This window comes from Coturnix japonica, unplaced genomic scaffold (assembly GCF_054131305.1).
Source record: "Coturnix japonica strain WE unplaced genomic scaffold, WE-NBRP24 Scf043, whole genome shotgun sequence".
Lineage (NCBI taxonomy): Eukaryota > Metazoa > Chordata > Aves > Galliformes > Phasianidae > Coturnix > Coturnix japonica.
In genome coordinates, this window is record NW_028188946.1 from 3,702,728 (window position 1) to 3,728,592 (window position 25,865).

The window sequence follows — 25,865 nt, forward strand, 5'->3', positions numbered from 1 at the left end:
CGCTGCCACCACCCACCCTGGGGGGGTCGGCCCACCCCACCCCAGGGCAGGGCCGACCCTGCTGCCTGCGGTATTTAGGGCCCTGGGATGGGGACGTGGCCCCAGAGCGGTGGCAGCCACTCCTGGCTCAGCTGTCCTGGGTGAGTGGGGATGCCAGGAGCGCAGGGATGGGGGGGTCAGGGGGGGTCGCAAATGCTTTTGGGTGGTTTGGTCCTGAAGTCCGTCCTCCAGGCGTTGTCATCCCCAGGATTTCACTGTCCCCATTTCACCATGGGGTCCGGTTACCCCCCACAACCTGTTTTCATGTCCCCAAGGTGATTTCAATGTCCCCAAGGTTCTGCTGGCCTCATTTAATGGCCCCAAGGTCGCTGTCCCCAGGGCTTCCCTGCCCACACTCTCTCCCCATTTTCCCATCTGAGTGTCCCGAATTTTCACTGTCCCCAAAGCTTCAGCATCCCCACGTTGCTGTGTGGGTGTTCTGTGGCTCACGGTGTCTTTGGGGTCCCCGTGGTCCCCATTCTGTCCCCAGGACGATGACGGTGACCTACACAGCACGGGTGGCCACTGCTCGCTTCGGGGGCTTCTCCCAGCTGCTGCTGCTGTGGCGTGGGAGCATCTACAAACTGCTGTACCGGGAAGTGCTGCTCTTCCTGGGGGCCTACCTGGGGCTGAGCATGGCCTACCGGTGGGACATGGGGCTGCATGGGGTACCAGTGGGATATGGAGACGTGGGGACATTATGGGGGACATGGGGGGGGATATGGGCTGGCAGCAGTGAGACATTTACATCCCCCCCCGTTTAGGTTTCTGCTGTCGGAACCACAGCGGCGCCTCTTTGAGAAGCTGGTTCTGTACTGTGACCGCTCAGCACAGCTCATTCCTGTCGCCTTTGTGCTCGGTCAGAGCCCCCTTGGAACCCCCAGCCCCTCTTCGCTTCCCACTCCCTGCTCCCAGTTCTCCCATTAACCCCAGTGCCCGCTCCTTTTCCCTCCCGGTATTCACAGTTCCCATTCCCAGTGCTCCCGGAGCCCCCATTTCCTCCCAGCACTCCATCTCAGCACCCCCAGGACCCTTTTCCCTTCCCTCCTCCCCCCTCCCATGACCTCCAGTGCCCCATCCCAGTATTCCCAGCACCCACCTCCATCCTCCCGCAGGTTTCTACGTGGCCGTGGTGTTGGAGCGCTGGTGGGGGCAGTTCCGGAGCGTCCCAGCCCCAGACGGGCTGATGCTGGCGGTGGGGTGCGGGGTGCACGGAGCCGATGAGCGGGGCCGCATCCTGCGCCGCACGCTGATGCGTTATGGCAGCTTGGCAGCTCTGCTGGTGCTCCGAGCCGTCAGCACCGCCGTCTATAAGAGATTCCCCACCACCGACCACCTCGTAGAGGCGGGTGAGGGACAGCGGGGGGGGATCGTAAGGGTGGGATGGGGGAGAGTGATGTTACAGGGGTGGCATCATGGGGGGTATGTGATGTTATAGGGGTGGTATTGTCATGGGGGTGGCATCATTATGGGGGTGGGATGGGGAGCAGTGATGTTATGGGGGTGGCAGTGCCATGGGGGTGGGATTGCGGTGATAGTGGGGGTCACCTGGTGATAGGGTGATATTGTCAGGGAGTGACATCGTCACAGGGATGTCATCATGGGAGTGACGTCAATGGGGCTGTCATTGTGGGGGTGGTCTCGTTATAGGGGTGGTCTCATCATTGGGGCCCATTCCTGTAGGGTTTCTGACTCGGGAGGAGCGGTGCCGGCTGGACGCGCTGCGCTCGCCCTACAACAAGTTCTGGGTGCCCTGCATGTGGTTCGGGGCGCTGGTGGGGCAGGCACGGCGCGAGGGGAGGGTGCGCGATGACTGCACCCTAAAGCTGCTGATGGAGGTGAGACTCCCCCAACCCCACAAAGGAATCCCCCGCCCCCACCCCAAACCCTCCATTCTATGTCCCCTTTTTTTAGGAGATGAACCGATTTCGGGCCAACTGCAGCCTCCTCTTCCACTACGACTGGATCAGCGTCCCCCTGGTGTACACACAGGTGGGGATGTGGGGTCACGGGGGCAGGGATGGGGACAGATACAGGCAGGACCTGAGGCGGCCCCATGGAGGGAGGAGGGGATACGAGGACACGGATGGGGATGGAGGGGCCACAAAGGGACGCAGGGATGGCTGAGTTCTGTGTGCTGCTGGCCCTGCAGGTGGTGACCATCGCAGTCTACGCCTTCTTTGCCACCTGCCTGATCGGGCGGCAGTTCCTGGACCCGGCCCAGGGCTACGCAGGGCACGAGCTGGATCTGGGGCTGCCCGTCTTCACCCTCCTGCAGTTCTTCTTCTACGTGGGGTGGCTTAAGGTGGGTGACAGCACTGGGTGGGGGTGGGGGGGGACAGCACTGGGTGGGGGGGGGGACAGCACAGACATGGGTTGGCACCACCACAGGTGGCCGAGCAGCTCATCAACCCCTTTGGGGAGGACGATGACGACTTTGAGACCAACACACTCATTGACCGCAACTTCCAGGTATGGGGTGGAGGGGCATGGGGGGAAGGGGCGACATTGGGGACAGTTGGGGATAGCAGTACCTGCAGGTGTCCATGCTGGCCGTGGATGAGCTCTATGGGGATGTCCCCACACTGGAGAGGGACCGGTACTGGGACAGCATCAGCCCCCGTGCGCCCTACACGGCTGCCACCGCCGCGCAGCTGCGCCTGCCCAGCTTCCGTGGGTCAGCCTTCGATGTGGCGTGAGTGCTCCCCCCCCCACGAACCCCAACACGAAGCCCAAAACCTCCTGCACCCCAACATCCCAGGCTGGGGGGGTCCCTGAATGCTGCAGAGAGTTTTAGGGTGCTCCCCTTCCCCCAGGCTGGCAAAGGAAGAGATGCAGTTCCAACCACTGGAGGACATAGGGGAGACCTCTGAGCCCCCCCCACACCCCCCCACCGGTGCCTTCAGCTGCCATTTCTCCCTCCTACGCCACAAGAACAGCACTGGCTGTGAGGGGGAACATGGGGCTGAGGCCCCCCCAGGAGCACCCACCGAAGGAGACGGGAACAGCCTGGGGGTGGACACAGATGTGCTGCTGGGGAGCATCAAAGGGGAATCACCCCACAGCTGGGACCTGCACCCCACAGATGAGATGGTGTAGGTGGGAGGAACCCAAAATGCTGACCCCCTCCCCCCCACAAGTCCCTAAACTGGGGCTCAATGCTATGAACCACTGGGTAACCCCTTAAAAAGTGAACCCTATAACCCTGATCTCATGGCTTTATTGAAAAAGAGGTTTTGGGGAGGGGGACGGGGAGATACCCCTCCCCCAGGGAAACAGGGTACAAAAATAGAAGTGCTAAAAGCCCCCTCTGCCAAAGAAGGGGCAGAGCCCACCCCCCAAAAAAAGGAGGGGGGCAGATCAGTAGTGTCGGAAATGGGTCCAGCCCAGCTTGGGGGAATCACAGCAGCCCCAAGTGACTCCCCCAAATGAGGGGTCAGCGGTTGGGGGGGCGGCCATGGGGGGGTCGTGCATGACGAGCAGCTGAGGCCAAACGCTGCTGGGCCAGGAATGAGCGAGGCCCACTCCCATGAGGCGTCCTCAGGGCCCCCTCCTCAAGTGTTTGCTGCTGCAATGCCAAACCCTGAATGGGGTGGGGGACATGAGATGAGCATGGGAACCACCACCACCCCCCTCAATGTGTATTCAACCCCCAGGGGTGCTATTCTTGCCCCCCCACCTGCTCTATTTGCCCCCCCATCCTTACCATGTTGTACCATGCAGTGACCAACAGCCGCTCCTCACGCTCCTGCTGTGCCCGGCTCCGCTCGTAGTCATTCTGTGTGGGCAACCATAAGGGTGGGGGGTTAAGCAGAGTGAGGCCCCCCCAACCCCCCCCTCCCCGAGCCTCTCCCTCACCTCCAGGTGCCGGATTTGAGCATCCTTCTCCTGCAGTTGGTTCCTGAGGGCGCGCAGAATAGGGGCAGTGTGGGGGGGCTTCGGCTCCTGTGTCACCTTGCGGGGGAAGCAATAATATCAGACCAACCTGAACCCCAACATAAGGCAATCGCAAGGAGGGGGGGCAGCTCTGAATGCCCCCCACCTACAGCCCTGTGAGGACAGAAGGGGGAATGGTGGGCACAAAGGCCCTCCATCTCTTTTATTGACATGGGGGGGGAGAGGTGGACTTCCAGCCCCACTCTGCTCACTTCTTTGTTGGGGTCCCTTTGCAGCCCTGCTGCCCTCACAGCCTCCAACCTGTGGATATGGGGAAGAAGGAGAGGAGTTAAAGGGGAGGAAATGGGGAAACTGTGGGGGGCAATAGGGGCTCCTCTCCTCTACCTGTCAATGTCGTGGAGCTGCCGCTGCAGCCGGTCCCGCTGCACCCGTAGTGCCGCCTCCTGGGCCTGCAGTCGTTGGTTCTCCTGCTGCAGCCGCATCACTGTCTCCCTGGGGGGCAGGGGGCAAAGTGTGTGTGGGGGGGGTACAGGGCAGGCGGCAGCACTGAGGCTTGAGGACCCCCCCGGGCACCCACCTGAGCTCAGCAGGGAGGATTTCGGCCGCCAGGTTTCCTGCTGGGGCTGCGCTCCCATCCAGCACCGCATCTAAAAGGGAGAAATAGAGATTTGAAGGAGGGGGGGGCAACGTGGCACCCCCAAGGGGTCCCCAGCATCACTGTTACTGTTACCATGGGGGCAACGCCTGCTAGAATAAAGAACAGGCAGGAAAATGCCCACCCCATAAGGAAAATCCCTGTGACCTCATGGGGTCTGTGCCCCCCCTTTGGGACCCCCCTCACCTGCCAGCTGCAAGCAGCTCTGCTGCACCTGAGCACAGCGCAGCTCCTCGTTGGCCTCACGCAGCGCATCGCGCTCCTCCAGCAGCCGCTGGGGGGGGAAAGGGGGACAGAAACCAGCAGTAAATGAGCGGGGATGTGGGCAGGGGGGGCTCTGGGGTGGTGATGGGGGGGGTCTCACCTCCCTCTCCTGGCTGAGCGCCTCAAACCGCTCCTGCAGACTGCGGCACTCCCGCTGCCACCGCTCTGCCTGCAGCGCCGCCGCCGCCCGCTGCCCGCTCAGCTCCTCCACCTGCAGGGGGGGGACACATCCTCACCACCCACCTCCTCAATGACTCCGCCCCCAACGAGGCCACACCCGACCCCACCCCAACCCCACCCCATATTCACACCCCTTCCCCAAAGTCCCCAGCCCCACTCACCTGCCGTCGCGCTGCCTCCAGCTGCGCCCGTCCCGCCTGTGCCCGTCCGAGCTGCAGCTGCAGCTGGTCCGCCCGTCGCAGCTGCCCGGCGTGCCGCTCCTCCAGCGCCCGCACCCAGCGCCGCAGTGCGCCCGCCGCCGCCGCCCGGCCCCGGTACGCAGCCACCGCCGCCTCCAGCCGCCCGGCACGGGCAGATGATGCCCTGTGGGGTGGGAGAGATGAGAGAGATGTGAGCTCCATAACAGCACAAAGACACACGGTACTGAGGCCCCACATCACCCCGTCCCCACGCACCTGAGCGCGTCCATCTCATCCCGCAGCACACGCGCCTCCCCAGCCAGGCTGCTCAGCTCCTCTGCCCGCGCCTGCAGCCCCCGCGCTTCCTGCTCCAAGCGGCTGCAGCGCGCCCGCAGCTCCTCCTTCCCGCTCTCCAACCTGCAGACATCACACGGTCCGTATCCACTGGGGTCCCTGTGAGCCCCCCACGCCTGGAACCCTGTGACCCACCGGTAGTTTTCCTCCTGCAGCTCCTCCACCTGCGCCTGCAGCAGCTGCAGCTTCTTGGATGCAGCACCTGCAGCATCAGCTTCCAGCTGGGCTTTCTCCTCCCGCAGCAGTTTGTTCTCCTCAGCCAGGCTGCCCTTCTCCTCCAGCAGTGCCGCCACCTGCCGCACACCAATAGCATTCAGAGCGTGGGACCCCCAGGGCCCCCTCCCAGCTGCACCTGTAGGCCTTCTGCTCAACCCTCGTATGAGACAGCAGAGGATCCGCACTCATAGCAGCCCTTTGGCTGTTCTAGGTTTAACTTCAGAACAGAGGGGTGTCAGGCTTCAAGACACCCCCCCACACACTTTGCTTGCAGAGCACCCACCTGCTGCTCCAGCTCCAGGCAGCGCTGCTGCGGCCCCACAGCATCCTCCGGTTCCTCACTTAAGAAGTAATAGCGCCGTGACTATGGGGTAGGCAAAAAGGAGCTGTCAGGGCGGGGGGGGCACCTCAATACCCCAAAACTGCCCCTCCCTCCCCCAAGCTCTATCCTGAAAACCACCAATGCGTCCCATCCCCTCCGCAAAGTACTGTCCTGTATCCATTCACCCCAAACCCCTCTCCTCCCCCCCAGCCCTCCCACCTGAGCATCGAAGCTCTCGTATGTCTCCACCATCATCGCCTCCAGGGGTTCTTTATCCAAAAGCTGCAAAACAAATTATAAATAACTGGGGGGAGAGGGATGGGGAGAACCCTTGGGGCATCTCCAACACCCCCAAACCCACCCTGAGCTCCCTCCTCCCAGCCTCATACCTCCTGGATGGCCATCATCACTCCATGCTGCACTGCCTCATCCAGGGTCATGATGCGTTGGATGTGCTCTGTGGTTTTTTAGGGGATACAGATGGATTATGGGGTGCATGGGGGGATGGACACTTTGGGGTGCTCAGCACAGCCCCCCCCCACACCCACCTTCCCTCATCTCGCAGCTGACAGCGCAGCCCAGCACCAGTCGCACCAATTTGCCCAGTTGTTCTGGGTCGGCACATTGGGCTGCCAGGACAACATCAGGGATGTGACGCTCTGCCAGCGCCTGGCCCAGCACCTGGGGGGGGGTACAGAGAAATCAGATCCAGGGATGAGACCCTCCCATCCCACCTAGGAACACCCCAAAACCACAGCTTCTCACACTCACATCTTGCCAGTATTCCAGCACGCTCTGCAGCACCTTCTGTAAGTTGCTCGCCTGGTGGGCAAAAAAATGGACGCCCCAGACTCCCAAACAAGCCCCTCTTCAAATTAAGTTCACAGACCATGACAACACCCCCAAAATTAGATCTCCCTGTAAGGGTGGCTAATATAAAGATGTTAACAAAGATGATGGTAGATAGTCACAGGTCATTAGCAAAGGAAAACTCACCAATGTCAATGCCTTGACCAAAAAGCTGAGGCAGTCTCTGGGGAGCAATCTCCAAGAGATGCTGCCTCAGTGGTGGTCAGCCCTTAAATGAGGTCTTAGAGGGGGAGTCGAGGTCCACCCCCTCCAGGAGCACAGCCAGATTATTCTCACTTGTGCTCCCGCAGCTGACCCAACACTTAATCAGCCGATTAATCAGAGGTTCAAGCTGTGATTTCCCACACACTCCCCAATCAACAGCCCCTCGCTGCCCCCTCAAACCCACCTTAACCCAATTGTCTCCCACAGCACCATCCTCACTGCCCCCCCAGGTCCCTCCATGCCTTTGTGTGCCCCTCCATGCTGTGCCCCCCCCCAAATAACACTCCTCCCCTCCACCTTCAGTCTCCAGTTGTCCTCAGCACCGCTCTGGATGCGGCCCAGCCATGTCTCGTTGAACCACGAGGGGTCGCTGGATTGAAGGGGGGGGGGGACAACACAAATTCAGTGACAACCCCCAGGGCTGGATGGCGCTGCCCCACTGCACCCTCCCCCCAGTTACTCACATGCAGTGCAGGACATGAGCCAGGGTCACCCCAGTGGTGAGGTCCTGGGGAGAGGTGCATGGCGAGGGGGGGTCAAAGGTCTGCAGCTGTGGGGGGGGGCACACGGGAGGGTTGGAACCGCACCCCCCAAAAAACCCACCTCGGTGGGGCTGGGAACCTTCAGAACCGGGGGATCCCGCAGTAATGGGGGATTCATTCCCCCCTCCCCCAAAATGGGGGTCCCAGAGCACTTGGGGGTCCCAATGGTCCAACCCCAGAGCAATTGGGGGTCCCAATGGTCCCACCCCAGGGCACTTAGGGGTCCCAATGCCCCCCCAGGCTCAGCCCCCCCCATAACAGAGCCCGGTCAGAAGGATCCGGGGCAAAGCGGGGACATAAGGAATAACGGGGCGGGGGGGTCCGAGTGCTGAGCGGATCATAAGGGAAACCACAGGACCCGGATGGCGGGGAAGTCAAAGGTCACCACGACGGGTAAAACGGCCCCGGGAAGGTTCGTGGCGGGGGGAGTCCCGGCCCCCCCTTACCCAAGGGAGCAGCGGCCTGCAGCACTCCGACCCCGCCGCCATGCTGGCCGCCGGTCCGCCAGGGTCACCGAGCCGCGCCCAGAGCGGCCGCACCTGCCGGGACACGCCCCCTCCGGGGACCTTGAGCACCACCGAGGCGCGACCAGAGCGGCGCCACCTGCTGGCCCCGCCCACGCCGCCATCTTGGAAGGGGGGGGGCGTGGCCTTGAAAAGGGGGCGTGGCCTCGAGGGGTCAGCCCGGGCCGCCGCGCCTTTTTCCCCGCGGCACGGGATTGGCTGCGCCACCCCGATGACGTCAGCAATGAACCCGGCGACTCGGGGTGCGTCATCACGGCGGAAAAGGGGGGGGGGGGGAGTGGGGGGGTGGCTGGTCAGAGACCCCCAGCATCACCCCAACAACATCAACCCCAGCATCACCCCAACAACAGCCCCCCAGCATCACCCCCACCATCACCCCCCAACATCAACCCCCCCATCATCAACCCCACCATCACCCCCCCACCATCACCCCCCCATAATCACCCCCCCCATAATCACCCCCCCCACCATCACCCCGCAGTTCCTCCACTGCTCCCTGTATATCCGCTATATCCGTGGTTCCTCTGCCCCCCCCCGTTTGCTGTGTCCCTCAGACATGCTGAGAATCCCCCCCCCCCCGGGTCAGGCTCAGTTTCCCCCCATCCCCCCCCCTTCCCCCCATCCGCACCGAAAGCCGCCGGCAGTTGGGGCCGTTGGGGCCGTTGGAGCAGCTGGGGCTGACACAAAGTGAGAGCTGGGGGGGGGGGAACCCCCCAACCCCCCCCACGGCCCCTTTGGTCACAGCCCCGGTGCCCCCCCCCCCGCCTTCATGTTGGAGCCCCTCAGCCCTATATGGCACCATCAGGAGGGGTCACGGCCGGGGCTGACTCAGGAACTATTAATAGGGAAAGAGAAGTAGGGAGGGAAAATCAGGAGGGCCCAAAATCCCCTAAAATCCAGCGCTGCTCCCCGCCTTGGAAAGCCCCGCTGTGCTATGGGGCAATATGGGGCTCTATGGGGCCCTATGGGGCAATATGGGGCTCTATGGGGCCCTATGGGGCTCTATGGGGCCCTATGGGGCAATATGGGGCTCTATGGGGCCCTATATACGTGTGTGTGTGTGTGTGTGTGTGCACCCCCTGCCCCACTCGTGGGCTGGTGCTTCCCAACAGGCCCCGACACGCTGCTCATTAACACGCTGCTCATTAACACGCCGCTCGTTAATGTTCTTACACACATCCGTCCCTGCCCCACCCCAACGCCGGGGCTCCCATCCCTGAGGCTCCATCCATGTGGATCCCATATAGATCCCATATAGATCCCATGTGGATCCATGTAGATCCCACAAGGATCCCATGTACCACAGCTGACAGGACCCCCCAGCTCCATCCTACACTCACACCCCACGCGTGTCCCCCCCCCACGCCGCGCCCCCCCCCATAAGCCCCGCCCCCTTCCCGCTCGGGGCGTGCCCTGACCAATGGGCGTGTCCCAGCCGGTAGAATGGGCGTGGCCACTGTGCCGCGTAGCCAATGGGACGCGTTTCCGCCCCGCGCGGGTATAAGGCGCGGCGACGTAGGGCCGCGGGTTCGATTCCCGTCGCCGCCCCTCCCGGTTCCGTGTGCGGTTCCGCTGCCGGTTCGGCCGCATGTGCGCGCGGATGGAGCCTCCGTTCTTCCGTTCTTCGCCCTCCCCGGCCGCTTTCTGCCGCCCGGAGCCCGATTACAGCGTGCTGCCGGCAGGATGGGCTCCCACGGAGCCGTTCCGTGCTCTCAAACCATGCACCGACGGCGGATTTTTCGGTACCGGCGGCGGTACCGGAGGGGGGGGCCCGTTCTTCTACCCCCCGGCGGCGGAACGCGACAATTTCCCCACGAGCTTCGCGCAGGCGCTGGATGAGCTGCACCACCCCGGACCCCCCAACGTCACCATCACGGAGCCCCCCCCGGGGATGGCAGCACCGGGGGGGCCCTTCCAGACGGTTCCCACAACGGAAGGATCCCCGGAGCCGCCCCAAACGGCGGAATCCCCCGAGCGGCTTCAAGCGGAACGGCGGCGGCTGCGGAACCGGCTGGCGGCGAGTCGGTGCCGGCGGCGGAAGCTGGAGCGGATCGCTCGGTTGGAGCAGCGGGTTCGGGGATTGCGGGCTCAAAACGCCGCGTTGGCGGCGGCGGCCGCGGGGCTCCGCGCTCAGGTGCGGAGGTTGCGGGGCTCCGTGCGGGACCACGCGGGGTCGGGCTGCCCGCTGCCGCACGGAGCCGCGCTCGGCTTCTAAACGGGGCTGAGGGGGGTCTGCAGGGTGCGGGACCCCACGGAGAGCAAAGAAACCCCCCCTCGAATGGAGCCACGGCGGCTCCGGATGGGACTTTTAGGGGGGTCTTCAATGGAGCCCCCCCTCAGCGGCTCCAGGCGGCGCCTATGGGGGGGCATCGCCATCCGGAGCGGACCCCGCAGCGCTGCCAGCTCCGGGTGGGATTTGTGAAGACCCCCAGCTCCCTGAGGCGCCTCGGGATGGGATTCCTGGGGGTGCCGACCCCAAACCTCCCCTCGTTCCCCCCCCCGACGGCTCCGGTTGGCACTTACGGGGATTCCTCCGACGGCTCCAGATGGGACTTAGGAGAACTCTGCCCTCCCCGGGGTCCTCCAGCGACTTCAGGGGACCCCCCCCCCACTCGACGGCGGCTCTGGTGGGACTTTGTGGGACTCCGACCTTCCCCCCCTCCGAGGACGAGCACAGAACTACAGGGACAAGGGACGGGGGGCTTTTAATGTTCCCCCCCGGCCAAAGGACCGACCTGAAGGGTCCTGCGGGACCAGGGCCCCTCCCGCCGGGGCTGGGACAACCCCAAAGGGGGCCTGGAGCCCCTTCCCCAGGACGAAGAAGCCCTATTAATTAATTCGCGGGTGTTCCCCCCCCCCCGGGGTGGGAAACGTGTTTTATTATTGTTTTTTTGTACGTTTGTACTGATTAATTTAATTAAGAGAAGGATTGAGGTCATTGCTGAGTGTTTATGTGGGGGGTGGGATTATTCCCCCCGTTCTTCCCGGAACCCCCAGACCCCATTTCTTGAGGTCCCCCCCCGCGTTATGGCGTCAGCGGAAGGGGGCGGGGTCGGGGCTTTCCCCTCTGACGCAGCCATGCCCATATATGGACAGGCGGGGGCCGTTCCGGGAACACCCCCCCCACCCCATGGGGGGACACTTCCCGGCTGGGCGGGGGGGGGCGGTTTCCGGAGCCTGGGGGGGTCTGGAGGAAGGATTTAGTTCAGTTGTCTGGGGGGGGGGGGCCCGGTTTCCTCTATGGGGCTGAGCAGGTTGTGGAGCCTGGGGGTGGGCACGGGGTTGGTTTTTAGGGGTGAGGGGGGGTTGCTGGGTTGGGGTCTGTGATGATTATATGGAACTGGGGGGGGGTCGGGCAATTTGGGTGGGGGTCCTGCGGTGGTACTGGGGGGGTTTTGGAGGGGGGGACACGTTCCGAGACCACTCCCCAGATGTCTGAAAACGCGGCAGTTCTATGGGACCCCCCCAACCCGATCCGCACAATAGGACCCACCGCCCCCTTGGCCCCATGGACTACGTTCCCCGTAATGCTTTGCTTAACACGGAACCTCCCGCACGGTCCCGCCCCCTCTGAGCCCACGATGGCGCTGGCGGAGCTGGAGCGGGACCCTGCGGGCGGGGGGCGCTTCTCCTCCCCCGTCCCCCCCTCGTGCCGCAGCCGCCCCTGTGTCCTGGGGGTGGACGAGGCGGGGAGGGGTCCCGTGCTGGGTGAGGGAGGGGCGGGTTTAACGGAGCCGGGGGGGGCGGAAAGGGCTGCACGTGGCGCGGGATTTGAATGGGGAAGTCCCGTTATGTTGTTGGGGGGGGGGGCAGGGGGGGGGTCTCGGGGCTTGTATGGGAAAGGGGAGCTCTGTGAGTCGATATGGGGTGGGCTTTGTATCCGGGTTGCTCTGTATGGTGGGGGGTCGTCCCGTGAGATGGGAGTTTATATGGGACGGCGGTTCTGTTGTATCAGGGTTTGTTATGGGGGGGGGGGGTTCAAGGGGGTCTCTTTCATTTCCCCCCCCGTGTCTCCCCCAGGCCCGATGGTGTACGCGATCTGCTATTGCCCCAAGGAGCAGCTGCAGGAGCTGGAGGCGATGGGGGTGGCAGGTGGGGGCCGGGGAGGGCAGTGGGGTTATGGGTTGGGGGGTGTGGGGAGGGCACAGGATGAGTGGGGGTCTGGGGGGTTCCTGGATCCCTGTTACCTGAAATGAGGGGGTGGGTTGGAGGTTTGGTTTTCATTTTGAGGGTGGAACTTGAAGTGGGGTGGGGGGATTTAGGGCTGGGGGGGATTTAGGGGGTCCTGGGGGGGGGTGGGGGTGCTTTGGGGGGGGGCTTCACTCCACTGTGACCCTTCAGACTCGAAGACGCTGTCGGAGTCAGAGCGTGAGCGGCGCTTTGGGCTGCTGGAGGCAGCGGGGGAGCTGCTGGGGTGGGCGCTGCAGGTGTTGCCCCCCCAGCACATCTCAGCCTGCATGCAGCAGCGGTGAGCCCTGCAGACCCCCCACCCTTTTTACCCCTCCTCATCCTTTTTGGGGTCCTTCTATAAGCCTCATCACCACCCCCTCCCTTATTTGGGGTGCTGGGAGGTGACACCCCCCCCCCCATAACCCCCAGGGCAAAGTACAACCTGAACGAGCTGTCCCACGACACCGCCACGGAGCTCATCCAGCACGCGCTGGATAATGGGGTACAGGTGGCCGAGGTGAGGAGGGGGACCCTGGGGGGACCCCACTTTGTTTCTCCCATGTCTCAGTTTCCCCAGTGGGGCTGAGCAGAGTGGGGGGTGCACGGGGTTGATTTGGGGGTGGGGATTTGGAGGTTTTTGGGGTGATGCTGGGGGGTCCTGGGGGGATTTGGGGGTTGCTGAGGGAACTCTTGTGGGAAAGGCTTGGGCAATGCTGGGGAGACACGGGGGGGGTTGGGGAGTACTGGGGGTTCTGGAATGCTCTGGGGGGGGGACATGCTGTGTGCCCCCCCCAGGTGTTTGTGGACACAGTGGGGCCAGCAGAGAAGTACGAGGCGAAGCTGCGGGGTCGATTCCCAGGGCTGGAGGTCACTGTGCGCCCCAAAGCTGATGCTCTGTTCTCCATCGTCAGCGCTGCCAGCATCTGTGCCAAGGTGACTCCCCCAACTGCGACCCCCACCCCCACTGCAACCCCTCCTCCCCCCACACCATCGTCTCCCCACCACCACTCTGCCACTCTGACCCCCCATGTCTCCCCTTTGCTGATCACAAGACCTGAAGCAGATGCCCTTTTTTTTTTGGGGGGGGGGGTCCTGAGGAAGCCCAACTTGTCTCACTCCAGTTTTCTGTGCTGTTCCCCTGCCCTCAGGTGGCCCGTGACCGTGCAGTGAAGTGTTGGAACTTCACAGAGGATCTGGGGGATGATATTGATCGTGACTATGGCTCAGGGTACCCCAATGGTAAGAACTGGGGGGGTAGCAGGGGGGGGGAAATGTCATGGCAACCTTTAACCCCCCCCTCCACATTCTGACCCCCCAGACCCCAAAACAAAGGAGTGGCTGCGGAGGAACCTGCAGCCCGTGTTTGGGTTCCCAGGGCTGGTGAGGTTCAGCTGGGGCACAGCACAGGAACTGCTGCGGCACGGCGGGGTCCCCGTCACCTGGTATGTGGGGTGGGGGTCTGTGGAAGTCCTGGGTCCTATGGGATACAGGGAGGGTAGAAGGGACTGTGAGATTGGGAGGGCAGGGGTGATGCTGAAGGGTGTGCAGTACAATGTGGGGGGGGCTGAGTGGGGAAGAGAGGATCTTGTTGGGGGTGCACAGCAGTGCTGGGGGATGGGACCAAACCCCCCTTTATGTTCCTGTACCCCCCCAGGGCGATGAGGACCCATCCCAGGACCCCTCTGCTCCCACTTCGGTGCTCTCCTACTTCAGCCGGAGCTCCCCCCGCCGCTCCCCCCACCGCTTCTTCCAGGAGCGCAGCCTGAAGCCCGTGGCTGAGCTGTGAAACCCCCCAAAAAAACCCCAAATCCTCACCTACCTCCAACAGAGCTCTGCTTTTCTTCTACTACAAAAAGAAGTCCCACAGTTTCTTTTCTTAGGGGGGGGGGGCAGTGACAAAGGGGTTGGCTCCTGGGGGGCGGCTCTTTTGGGGCTCCTGGGGGGCGGCTCTTTTGGGGCTCATAGGGGAGGAGATATGGGGGTGCTGCGCCCCCTCAGCCTCTTTGGCACCCCCACCCCCCGATCCCATTAACCAGCACTGCGCCTGGAGCGCACCATGGCCTCAATCCGGGGGGGATTACGGCCATAATCCGGGGGGGGGGGGGTGCCCGTTGTTGGGGGGAGGGGGCAATGTATGTGGGGGTCTCGATGTGCGGGTCCGTGCACATTGCTGACCCCCCCCATTCCCTCATTCCTTTTGGCTGCGCTTTTAGGGCTTTTGCAGTGCAGTGACGTCACTTACGAGTACAGAGATGGTGTTTTTGAGGGGGGAGGGGGGTCTCTGGGGGGGGGGCTTTGCTAAATTGCCGCCGGTGTCAATTTTACTACGGGGATTTGGGGGGGGGGGGGTGGATGGATATCGGGGAACAGCGAACGTTTCAGCACCACGGACAGCGCCCGGGCGTGGCGTGGGGGCGGGGACAATTGTGGGTGGGGTCAGGGGGGCGGGGGGTCCCGGGCGGCGGATTGCGGAGGGTGGACGGGGGGGGGGGGGGGCGTCCGTGACCCCCCCCGAACGGCGCCGCTATGGACGATTCGGGAGTGATCCGGCGGCGGCAGCTGCAGGTACGGGGGGGGGGGGAGCAATAATGGGGGGGGTCCTTAAGGGAGGGGGGCAAGGGCACTGCAGCCCCGATCCTGGAGGGGGAGGGGAGAAGGGCTGATTTTATTTGGGGGGGGGGGGGGGGTCGGTTGTCTGCAGGGACTGATTTTATGGGAGGGGGTTCGGGGTCTGCCCCCCCCCCCCCCCCCCACGTTTTGCAGAAGGAGCTGCCGCTGCCGAGGAAGAGCAGCAGGTGAGACCCCCCCCCCGGTAACCCCCCCTTCATTTACCGGGTGGGGCCGCACGGAACGGAACGGAACGCACCCCCTCCCCATCACCCCCCCAGCCCCCCCCCCCCAAACAGCCCCGCCCCGGCCCCGCCCCGCGCGCTGCGGCCGCTGCCGCGTTGTCCCCCGCGGCTCAGCCTGGACCCCCCCGGACCCCCCCGTGATGCCGATCCCGGTGGGCAGCGGCAGCGGCACAATGTTCCGCCGCACCAAGAGGTAGCGCGGCCTTCATCTCCATCCTCGGCCCCTCATCATCATCATCATCCTCACCACCCCCCCCCCACACACCGCATCCTTCATCCCCTGCCCCCACCCTTTGCTTTCACCCGGCCCCGACCCTCCTCATCCTCCCCATCCATCGTCGCTCCTCTGCCTTTATCCTCCGGCCTTCATCCCTCCTTCATCCTCCTCCCCTTTCATTCCCCCCATCTTCATCCTCACCCCCTCCTTCATCCTCATCTTCTGGCCTTCATCATCCCCTCCTTCATCCCTCCTCATCCTCAGCCTTCATCCTCTCCATCCTCCTTCCCATCTCTCACTCCTCCATCTTCCTCCTTACCCCCCCATCCCCATCCATCTCCATTGCTCAGCCTTCCTCCCATCCTCCTCATCCTCCATCCCCTTTTTCCCTGCCCCACCCCATTGCCCCCCAATTTTTGTTTTTTGTTTCTGGGTGTATTTATTTGGGGGGGGGGGGGCTGTTGTGGGTACGTTCTCTATATACGAGGGGTCCTGCCCCACCCTCATGCCCCCTCCCCATGGTGTCCCCCCCCATGTCCCCCCCAGCTGCCGTACCAACAACCGGAAGAGTCTGATCCTGACCAGCACATCCCCCACCCTCCCTCGGCCGCACTCACCGTTGCCAGGACATATCGGTGAGACCCCCCCCCTTGGGCCCCCCCCGGACACCACAGCCCTGGGATTCCCCCAAATCCCCCTGAAATCCCCTTCATCCAGGACCCCCAGGGTCCCCCCCATTTGCTGAGACCCCGAGGGACCCACTGTCCCCCTCCCTCAGCCCCAACCCCCCCCCCCCCCCCCCCCGACCTCAGTGGAACCCACAGCCTCCCCTACCCAGAAAAAACCATATGGACCCCCCCAAGATGATTGCTGCCCTCCAGGGGCACACATTGTCCTCCCCCCACAAATAAACCTACTTAGGGATCACTCCAAAGCCTTCATAGGGCTACGAAGGCCCCCAGCCCACCCCCCTCTTCCCCCCCATTCACTGCATCTCTCCTGATGCCCCCAGCTCTTTTCCCATGGCTGTGGGTGGAGACTGGCCAGGTGGGGGGGGGCTGGCAATTGGGGATGGGGGGGGGTTATGGGGTTGTGACATCCCCATGTTCCCTTCCATGTCCCCCCCCAGGCAGCAGCCCCCTGGACAGCCCCCGCAACTTCTCCCCCAGCAACCCAGCACACTTCTGCTTCGCCTCATCCCGCAGGTGGGGGGGGCAGCATCCCAGGCTGGGGGGGATCCCGGGGTGGGAGTTTGTCCCATTGGGGGGGGGGGGGTCTCAGTGTGGAGAGGTCTCAGAGTGGGGGGTGTTCCTAGAATGGGGAAACGGCTCATGGCTGGGGGGGTTCACGAGGTGTGAGGTGGCCTCATATTGAGGGGTGGTCCCAGGGTTGGGGTGGTCACAGGTTGGGGGGTGGTCCTTGGGTGGGGGGGTTCACTGAGGTCACCCCCAGAGCCGACGGGCGCCGGTGGTCTCTGGCCTCACTGCCCTCCTCAGGCTATGGCACCAACACCCCCAGCTCCACTGTCTCGGTGAGTGCAGGGGGGTCCCTCGGTGCCCCCTAACACCCCCCTCCCAAAATTGGTGCTGGGTGTTCCCCCATATGAGAGCCATGAGAGTCCCACCAGTGTTGGGGGGTTGGAGTCTATTGAAGGGGGGTCCTTGAGGTGCTCCATGGGAGTCTGTGAGGGGGATTCATGGGGAGGGGGCCTGGGGGGGGACATGGGAAGATGTCAATGAGGGGGTCCATGGGAAGGGGTCCACGGGGGGGTCCATGGGAGGATCCATGAGGGGGGCACATGGGGGGGTTCATGGGGGGGGGGGCATGGGGGGAGATCCATGGAAAGGGGTCCATGGGGGGGATCCTGGGGGTGTCCATGGAAGGGAAACGTGGTGACACACAGGGAGAGGTCCACGGGAAGGGGTCTGGGGGGGGTCCATGGGGGGATCCATGGGGGGGGCCCATGGGGGGGCCCATGGGGGGGCCCATGGGGTGACGCGGGCGCGCAGTCTTCGTGCTCGTCCCAGGAGCGCCTGCATCAGCTGCCAGCGCAGCCCACGCCGGAGGAGCTGCGCTTCCTCTCCCGACATTTCGGCAGCTCCGAGAGCCTGGCTGAGGAGGAAGGGGGGTCACGGGGGGGGGCAGCCCCCCGCCCCAGGTCCCGCAGCCTCAGGTGGGGCCGGGGATGGCGTGGGGTCGGGGGGAGATATGGAAGAGTGGAGGGGAGTGGGGCAATGGGGAAATCAGGAGACACCTGGAGGTGATGGTGGGGTTGGGGACCCCCGTGGGGGGACCGTGGGGGCAAAGTGGGAGGGGTTGGGGTACAGAAGGGGTGGGGACAGCAGGGAAATTGATGCAAAATCGGGGACATTTTGTAGCTGGGGGACACCGTGGGGACATGAGGGGACACCTGGGGGTGATGGTGTGGGGTTGGGGACATTTTGGGGCTGGGGGGGTGCTGGAGGTCCTGCAGGTGCCGGCGTTGTCCCCCCAGCCCTGGGCGCTCGCCCTCATCCCACGACAACGAGATCGTGATGATGAACCACGTGTACAAGGAGCGATTCCCCAAGGTGGGAGACCCGGGGGGCTGCAGGGGAATGTGGGAGCTGGGGGTGGTTTAAAGAGGGGGTTTGGGATCCTGGGAAGGGGACTTGGAGTTACAAGAGAGAATAGAGGGAATATGGGGGGAGGATTTGGATAAGGGTGGGTCTATAGAGCACTGAGGGAGCATATGGGATCTTGAGGATCTGGGAATTTATGGGGCACTGGGGGATATATGGGGCCTTGGAGGTCTTTGAGGGGCTACAGGGTATTGAGGGACCATATGGAGTCTTGAGGTTTATGGGGGTTGTTGTGGGGCAGCCATGGGGGTCTGTGGGGTGCTGGGGTTCCCAGGGCCCAGCAGGGCAGCGTTGGGTTCTGGTCCCACAGGCAACAGCGCAGATGGAGGAGAGGCTGGAGGAGTTTGTGCGGAGCTGCGGCCCCGGGGGGACCCCGCTGGCAGACGGAGCTTTGAGCTTCATCCAGCACCAACTGGCAGAGCTGGCGCGGGACTGCCTGGCCAAGGCACGGCACGGCCTCATCACTGCAGGCTACTTCTATGAGCTGCAGGAGAACATGGAGCGGCTGCTGCAGGACGTGAGTGGGGCTGTGGGGACCCGGTGGGGGATAAGGGCACCCAGTGGGGGATAAGGGCACCCAATGGGAACCCAATGGGGGATAACAGCACCCAATGGGGGATAACAGCACCCAATGGGAACCCAATGGGGGATAAGGGCACCCAATGGGAACCCAATGGGGGATAACAGCACCCAATGGGGGATAAGGGCACCCAACGGGAACCCAATGGGGGATAAGGCCAGTAGGGACCTAATGCCACCCAACAGTATTCAGTAGGACCCAAGAGGCCCCAGTGCCACCCAGTGGGCACCCAATGGATACCCCCCACCCCTGGGTGCCACTGGGACCCCCCCAGCTCTCTTTACTCCCCCAGGCCTACGAGCGCTCGGAGTCAGAGGAGGTGGCCTTCATCACGCAGCTGGTGAAGAAGCTCCTCATCATCATCTCCCGCCCTGCGCGGCTGCTGGAGTGTCTGGTCAGACCCGGGACCCCCACAACACCCCAAAGAACCCCCAGACCCCTTTTCCACCCCAAACACCCCATAGAACCCATCCTTCCTGCTCACCATGGCACCCCCTGGCCAACACAGATGGGGGTTGGGGATTCTGTTGCCACGATGACAGCCATGATGGCAGGACCACCCCATGTCACTGCATGTCCTGAGCACCAATGGGGACAGGGGGAAGGGGGCACACGAGAAGCACACGCGTGTGCCTGGCATGAGCAGATACACGGCGTGTGCACACACACAGCTGACTTTGCACACGTGCTTGGTGGGCTCTCCCTCTCATGCAGACCCATCAGGGTATCTACCAGTGTTACACGGCACATGCACACACGTGACACACGCGTGACAGCCCGTGTGCCCACAGGAGTTCGACCCGGCCGAGTTCTACCAGCTGCTGACGGCAGCGGAGGGGCAGGGGCTGCTGAAAGCCGACATCCCACGTTACATCATTGGGCAGCTGGGGCTGGCGAGGGACCCCTTCCCTGGTACATGTGGGGTTGCATGGGAAGCACACGCGTGTGAGGCATGTGGAGCTCGTGCACACGCATGTGACGTCCTGTGACCCCACAGATGTGGTGCACCTGGAGGAGCCCGACAGCGGCGGCTGCAACACCCCAGAGCCCGAGGAAGGGGCTGAGGTGGGCGCCGTGTTGGTGTCTGTGTGCCCACATCACCCCATACCCCCCCACATCACTCTACACCTCCCCATATCCCCCCCACCCCCCCAGGCTCGCAGCGCTGCCCCCAGACCCAAGAAACCACCTGGTGAAAACGACTTTGAGACCATCAAACTCATCAGCAACGGCGCCTATGGGTGAGCAGCCGTGGGTTGGGGGCCGGGGGGCTCCATGTTGGGGGGATTTGGGGGGGTCCCAGCCTGACGGAGCTGCTGTGTGCAGGGCGGTGTATTTGGTGCGGCACCGCGCCACCCGGCAGCGCTTCGCCATGAAGAAGATCAACAAGCAGAACCTGCTGCTGCGCAACCAGGTCCAACAGGCATTTGTGGAGCGCGACATCCTCACCTTTGCCGAGAACCCCTTCGTCGTCAGCATGTTCTGCTCCTTCCAGACCCGCCGCCATCTCTGCATGGTCATGGAGTACGTGGAAGGTACGGTCTGGGGGGGGGGTGGCCATATGGGGGTTACCATACAGGGCTGGGGGTCGCGATATGGGGCAGGACGGGGCTGTTTATGTCCCCATCCCGCAGGGGGGGACTGTGCCACGCTGCTGAAGCACATCGGGGCGCTGCCCCTGGAACTGGCCAGGCTTTACTTTGCCGAAACCGTGTTGGCCCTGGAATACCTGCACAACTACGGCATCGTGCACCGCGACCTCAAACCCGACAAGTACCAGGGGGGCTGAGGGGGAGGGGGGTGAGGAAGGGGCTGTGGAGGGGGCTGGGGGGGTCCCAGCTGCCGCCCCCCCCGCAGCCTCCTCATCACATCGCTGGGCCACGTGAAGCTGACGGACTTCGGGCTGTCCAAGATGGGGCTGATGAGCCTCACCACCAACCTGTACGAGGGGCACATGGAGAAGGACGCGCGGGAGTTCCGCGATAAGCAGGTGGGGGTCAGAGATGTGATCAATGGATGTTGCCTGTATGGCAATGGGTGGTGGGTGTTATCAGCCGCCCTGGTTGGGGGGGGATTGACTAACCCTGTCCCCCAGGTGTGCGGCACCCCCGAGTACATCGCTCCGGAGGTGATTCTGCGTCAGGGCTACGGGAAGCCCGTGGACTGGTGGGCGATGGGCATCGTCCTCTATGAGTTCCTGGTGGGCTGCGTCCCCTTCTTCGGGGACACCCCCGAGGAGCTTTTCGGGCAGGTCATCTCGGGTACGGGGCCATGGGGTCGTGGGGGGGTGCAGGGGGGATAGGGATGCTCCTGTGTTCACACCTCCCCCTTCAATGTGTCCTTCAGATGAGATCCTGTGGCCGGAGGGGGATGAAGCTCTGCCCCCCGACGCTCAGCACCTCATCTCCTGCCTGCTGCAGACCGACCCCCTGCGGCGCCTCGGGGCGGGTGAGACCCAAAGCCCCCCCCCCCCACGTTACCTCTGTGTCACCCCACACCACCCCATGGCCCCGATGTCCCCATGCAGGGGGGGCACAGGAGGTGAAGGCTCACGGCTTCTTTGCGGCGCTGGACTGGACCGGGCTGCTACGGCAGAAAGCTGAATTTGTGCCTCACCTGGAGTCTGAGGAGGACACGAGCTACTTCGACAGTGAGTGACCCCCCCATGGGCACCCCCTGGGGCACTCACGGCACCCATGGAACCCTTAGAAACCCCCAGTGCTTCCACACAATGTGTGTCCTTTCCCTATGGAAGCTTCCTTTCCAATGGGATCACCCGAGCCCCCTTAGGGACACTTTATACCCCTCCTCACATTACCCCCCCTCACTCTTGTTCCCCCCCCCCCAGCACGCTCAGACCGTTACCCCCACGTCACCTCGTATGAGGATGAGGACACGACAGAGGATGAACCCGTGGAGATCCGGCAGTTCTCATCCTGCTCCCCTCGCTTCAGCAAGGTGGGGGCAACGGGGGGAGCACGGGGACAAGGAGGGGGGGGGGTCCACATGGGGATGTGCAGAACGGGTTGATGGTGGCTCACCCTCACCCTCGTGCTGCCCGGTGGGATCCCAACGCATCTCCCGTTCCCCCCCCAGGTTTACAGCAGCCTGGAGCAGCTCTCGCAGCAGACGGAGCCCAAAGCGCCCAAGGGGCGGCCCCGGGATGAGGGGCGGCGAGACGGCATCGCCCGGGAGCGGGGCTGGCGCACGGCGTCCCCCGAGCTGTGAGTGTGGGGGGGACGTCGGTCCCTGGGGGGACACAGCGGGGTCCGGGGGGGGACACCCCTGTTCCTGGGAGGGGGGTCGTGTGGGTCCCTCAATGGGGCACGGGCTGTTCCCATGGGGGTCTGCCTGCCTCGCCCCTCCCCCAGCAGCCCTCTACTTTCTGCAGGAAGCGCCCACCGGCGCCTGAGCCCCCCCCAGCCGAAGGGGACAGCAGCCCCCCCCCGGGGGCACGGCGCCGCTTCTCGGCCCTGCTGGAACCGGGACCCCCCCGCAATGGGGCGACCCCCCGCGACGGCCCCACCGAGGGCGCCCCCGAGGAGCCAGGTGGGCGCTGGGGCATCCCCGTGTGTCACCTCCCCCCCCCCCCCGTTCCCCATCACCGCCACGTCCTCTCCTTTAGGTGACCGGGTGCAGCCGCCCCCCTCCCGCACCGAGCTGGGGCTGCGGCGGCCGCGACACCCGGGGGTGACCCCCGAGGGGGGCGCTGATAAACGGAGCCCCCGCGGCCCCGGGAAAGTCACCAAATCGGCGTCAGCCACCGCGTTGTCCGTCATCATCCCCAGCGGTGAGCGACATCCCCGGGGGTGGGGACCCCCAGGGGCCCTGCAGGGATGGGGGCGGTGGCTGCCGGTCCCAAAGGGCGCTATGGTCCCTTAGGACCCCACAGCCAGCAGCGTCCTTTGGGGTGACCGGGTTCCCAAGGGGCCGGCGGTGTCCCCAGGGGGGGGGTCCCGGTGTCCCCAGGGAGGGGTCCCGGTGTCCCCGGGGGGGGGTCCCGGTGTCCGTCCTGGTGCTCACGGTGCCGCTGTGGGTGCAGGGGAGGCGGCCGGCTCCTCCCCCCTGGGCAGCCCCATGTCCCCCCGTTCTCTGTCCTCGGATCCGTCCTCACGGGACTCCTCCCCCGGGAGGGAACTGGCCCCGGCCGTGGCTGCCCCCCGTTCCCCCATCGCCATCCCGAGGCCCGGCAAGAAGTTCGGCTTCACTCTACGTGCCATAAGGGTCTACCTGGGGGACAGCGACGTCTACAGCGTGCACCACGTCGTCTGGGTCAGTGGGGATGGGGGGTTATGGGGTCATGGGGGGGTTATGGGGCCATGGGGGGATACAGGGCCATGGGGGGGTACGGGGCCATGGGGGGGTTATGGGGTCATGGGGGAGTATGGGGCCATGGGGGGTACGGGGTCATGGGGGGGTATGGGGTCATGGGGGGGTATGGGGCCGTGGGGGGGTACGGGGCCATGGGGGGGTTATGGGGCCATGGGGGGATACAGGGCCATGGGGGGCTACGGGGCCATGGGGGGGTTATGGGGCCGTGGGGGGGTACAGGGCCATGGGGGGTATGGGGTCATGGGGGGGTTATGGGGCCGTGGGGGGGTACAGGGCCATGGGGGGGTGGGGGGATGTGGGGAAATGGAAGGGATGTGGGTGGAAATGTACATGTGGGGGGGGACGGGGAGAGGGTGGGTGCAGGGAGGGGACACTGGGGAAGATAGGGGGACAAGGGGGGATGTGGGGAGGCTATGGGGACGAGGAGGGGCTGTGAGGGATATGGGGCGATAGAGGACACACGGGGACATGGAGGGGACGCTGAGGTGTCTGTGTGCTCCGTGTCCCCGTGGTGGGCAACGGGGTGACGGTGCTTTGGGGCGCAGCACGTGGAGGAGGGGGGCCCGGCGCAGGAGGCGGGGCTGTGTGCGGGGGATCTCATCACACACGTCAACGGGGAACCCGTGCACGGGCTGGTGCACACCGAGGTGGTGGAGCTCATCCTAAAGGTCAGCAGGGAAACGGGGTGGGGGGGAAGGGGGGGGGGGCTGTGTGGGGTCATGTGGGGTCATGGGTGTTAAGGGGGTCATGGGGGGGAGAGGGGGTCGTGTGAGAGGGGGTGATGGGGTGTGGGGTGTTAAATGATGGGGTGTTAAGTGATGGGGTGATGGGGTGTTATGGGGTGATGGGTTTATGGGGTGTGGGTTTATGGGCTGTGGGGTGATGGAGACATTCAGTCTCTTGGTTATGGGATCCCAGGGGTCCCTGTGTGTCCCGGAGGCTGAAGCCCCCCATGTTGGGTCATTGCTCCCCCCCACTCCCCCCTTAGAGCGGCACTAAGGTTCTGGTGAGCACCACCCCGTTGGAGAACACCTCCATCCGCCTCGGGCCCGCGCGGCGCCGCAGCGCACGGACCAAAATGGCGCGGAGGAACCGCCGGGGCGGCACCGGGAGCGGCCACGAGAGGTGAGAGGGGCCGGGGAATGAATGAACGGGGCCGGTAAATGAATGAACGGGGCCGGTTGGGGGCGGTGCGGTCGCTGCATTGAGTCCTCCCGCCCGCCAGGCGGCGCAGCGCGCTGTTCCGGCACCTGGCGCGCCAGGCGTCGCTGCTGCACACGAGCCGCTCGCTGACGTCACTGAGCCGCTCGCTCTCCTCGTCCGACAGTCTCCCCGCTTCCCCCACGCATGCGCGGGCGCGGGATCCCGCACACCCGCCTCGCGCCACCGACGCAGGTACCGGAACCGGAAGTGGGCGGGGGGAGGGAGCCGGAAGTGGTTTGAGGTCGGGGGGAAACAAACATGGCGGCCGGGGAAACATGGCGGGGCGTGGGCCCGTTGTGAGGCCTCGCGCTGACGGTGGGCTCGGGCAGGGCCGTCCCCGCCCAGCAGCTCCCCGGGCTCGAGCGCTCCCCCGTCGCCGGCTCCGGGCCCGCACCTGCGGCCCAGCTCCCTGCAGGGCCTGTCCCCGAAGCTGCAGCGGCAGTACCGGGCGGCGCGCTGCAAGTCTGCGGGCAGCATCCCGTTATCGCCGCTCGCCCACACCCCGTCGCCTCCCGCCGCGTCTCCGCCCGCGTTCCCCGCCAAGCTGCACGCCAAGCCCGCAGACTCGCCCCGCCTCACCCGCCGGCCCGGCCCCGACAAAACCGCCGCCCGCAAACTGGGCCTGGAGCCCCGCAAGGACTTCCCGCCCGAGCCGTCGCTTCACAGCTTGGCCGAGTGGGACGGCGAGAGCCCCGGCGACGCCCCGGCCGCCCCCGCCCGCCGCCTGGGCCGCCAGGAGCCGCCGCTGCTGCTGGGGGGCACCGGGACCGAGGCGGCGCCCAAAGCGCTGAGCCCGGTGCAGGAGCATCGCGCCGTGCCCCCGGTGCCCATCGTGGTGGTGGGGTCGGGGTCGGCTCCCCCCGCCGCCGCCTCCAGCCCCGGGGATGGGGAGCGGACCCCCGCGAGGCGCTGAGCCCCCCCGAGGCGCTGAGCCCCCCCCCGTCCCCATCGCTCGTTGTACATAACGGGGCCCCGCAGGCACTTGTGCCCCCCACGTACCAAAGGGTCGATACTGTGACACCCCCCGGCCCCGCTGCTTTCCCGGTGTTGCTTTCCCCGCCCCCGGCTCCGTTTTGGCCCTCGCTGACGTCACGGCGGTGATGTCACCGTGGAGGGGGGTTGATGATGTCACGGCGCCGAGTGACGTCACCGCCGGTACAGGGGGGGCGACGACGTCACAGCTCCGATGGCGCCTGGGGTGGCACCGTTAGAGCCGTAGGGCTGGGGGAACGCTCCGTGCCGTGACGTCACTGCTGTGACGTCACAACGCAACCCCGCTGGATGACATCACCGACCCTTCGTGACATCCTGACGTCACACACCCCCCCCCATTCTTGCTATGCAAACGACCCTGGGACGCTGCGGCCCTCTGGGGTTTGGGGCTCAGGGGGGACGGGGATCAATAAAGCGTGTACAGATCCAGCCCATGTGCTGCTTGTGGGGCCTGGATGGGGGCGGGGGGGGGGGGGAGGGGTGGTTGTGCCCCTATAAACATCTCCAAATCCATGAATTCCCCCCAAACCCCCGAGGTTCCCCAAATACATCGACGTGACACCAAACACCCCCATCTCCAACCCCTCAAATCATAGAATTCAGAGAATCTTTAACGTCATTAAGAACCCCGAGGTCTCCGAGTCCAACCCC

At 64.7% G+C, this 25,865-nt stretch overlaps 5 protein-coding genes across 16 annotated transcripts; 4 read left to right on the top strand and 1 right to left on the bottom strand.

Annotated features, from left to right (window-relative positions):
• Positions 1-103: 103 nt before the first annotated feature.
• Positions 104-3,242, top strand: BEST2 (bestrophin 2). Its single transcript, XM_015850638.3, has 9 exons — positions 104-685; positions 804-898; positions 1,155-1,388; positions 1,723-1,877; positions 1,954-2,031; positions 2,192-2,344; positions 2,431-2,511; positions 2,580-2,734; positions 2,856-3,242. The coding sequence occupies exons 1-9, from the start codon at positions 168-170 to the stop codon at positions 3,136-3,138; spliced, it is 1,752 nt and encodes a 583-aa protein (XP_015706124.2). The 5' UTR covers positions 104-167; the 3' UTR covers positions 3,139-3,242.
• Position 3,243: 1 nt separating this feature from the next.
• Positions 3,244-8,516, bottom strand: HOOK2 (hook microtubule tethering protein 2). 8 transcript variants are annotated; one of them, XM_015850632.3, is made up of 19 exons: positions 8,169-8,351; positions 7,645-7,688; positions 7,478-7,550; positions 6,878-6,928; positions 6,655-6,787; positions 6,496-6,563; positions 6,326-6,388; positions 6,068-6,148; positions 5,704-5,861; positions 5,491-5,631; positions 5,197-5,398; positions 4,956-5,066; positions 4,778-4,865; positions 4,514-4,583; positions 4,321-4,428; positions 4,188-4,236; positions 3,898-3,993; positions 3,746-3,817; positions 3,244-3,622 (listed from the first exon to the last, which is right to left on the bottom strand). In XM_015850632.3, the coding sequence occupies exons 1-19, from the start codon at positions 8,208-8,210 to the stop codon at positions 3,476-3,478; spliced, it is 1,797 nt and encodes a 598-aa protein (XP_015706118.2). In that variant the 5' UTR covers positions 8,211-8,351; the 3' UTR covers positions 3,244-3,475. The 8 variants fall into 8 exon arrangements, with proteins under 8 accessions (XP_015706118.2, XP_015706116.2, XP_085387775.1 ...); XM_015850630.3 differs by having other exon boundaries at positions 7,645-7,730; XM_085531649.1 differs by lacking the exon at positions 8,169-8,351 and adding an exon at positions 7,784-7,855.
• Positions 8,517-9,397: 881 nt separating this feature from the next.
• On the top strand, positions 9,398-11,184 carry LOC107307176 (uncharacterized). Its single transcript, XM_015850642.3, has one exon. The coding sequence runs from the start codon at positions 9,835-9,837 to the stop codon at positions 10,459-10,461; it is 627 nt and encodes a 208-aa protein (XP_015706128.2). The 5' UTR covers positions 9,398-9,834; the 3' UTR covers positions 10,462-11,184.
• A 625-nt stretch (positions 11,185-11,809) lies between these two features.
• RNASEH2A (ribonuclease H2 subunit A) lies at positions 11,810-14,271 on the top strand. Its single transcript, XM_085531685.1, has 8 exons — positions 11,810-11,954; positions 12,267-12,338; positions 12,588-12,714; positions 12,846-12,933; positions 13,212-13,349; positions 13,565-13,655; positions 13,735-13,862; positions 14,071-14,271. Exons 1-8 carry the CDS (start codon positions 11,828-11,830, stop codon positions 14,200-14,202), a joined length of 903 nt encoding a protein of 300 aa, XP_085387811.1. The 5' UTR covers positions 11,810-11,827; the 3' UTR covers positions 14,203-14,271.
• A 587-nt stretch (positions 14,272-14,858) lies between these two features.
• On the top strand, positions 14,859-25,643 carry MAST1 (microtubule associated serine/threonine kinase 1). 5 transcript variants are annotated; one of them, XM_085531663.1, is made up of 27 exons: positions 14,859-14,981; positions 15,180-15,211; positions 16,032-16,120; positions 16,615-16,690; positions 16,938-17,016; positions 17,495-17,658; positions 17,980-18,055; positions 18,417-18,623; positions 18,979-19,080; positions 19,478-19,598; positions 19,684-19,751; positions 19,842-19,927; positions 20,013-20,221; positions 20,321-20,459; positions 20,544-20,676; positions 20,782-20,947; positions 21,033-21,134; positions 21,214-21,336; positions 21,535-21,644; positions 21,783-21,910; positions 22,078-22,235; positions 22,312-22,476; positions 22,729-22,958; positions 23,564-23,686; positions 24,007-24,143; positions 24,244-24,413; positions 24,551-25,643. In XM_085531663.1, exons 1-27 carry the CDS (start codon positions 14,943-14,945, stop codon positions 25,132-25,134), a joined length of 3,816 nt encoding a protein of 1,271 aa, XP_085387789.1. In that variant the 5' UTR covers positions 14,859-14,942; the 3' UTR covers positions 25,135-25,643. The 5 variants fall into 5 exon arrangements, with proteins under 5 accessions (XP_085387789.1, XP_085387793.1, XP_085387792.1 ...); XM_085531667.1 differs by having other exon boundaries at positions 17,513-17,658; XM_085531666.1 differs by having other exon boundaries at positions 14,907-14,981; positions 15,183-15,461.
• The last annotated feature ends 222 nt before the right edge of the window (positions 25,644-25,865 follow it).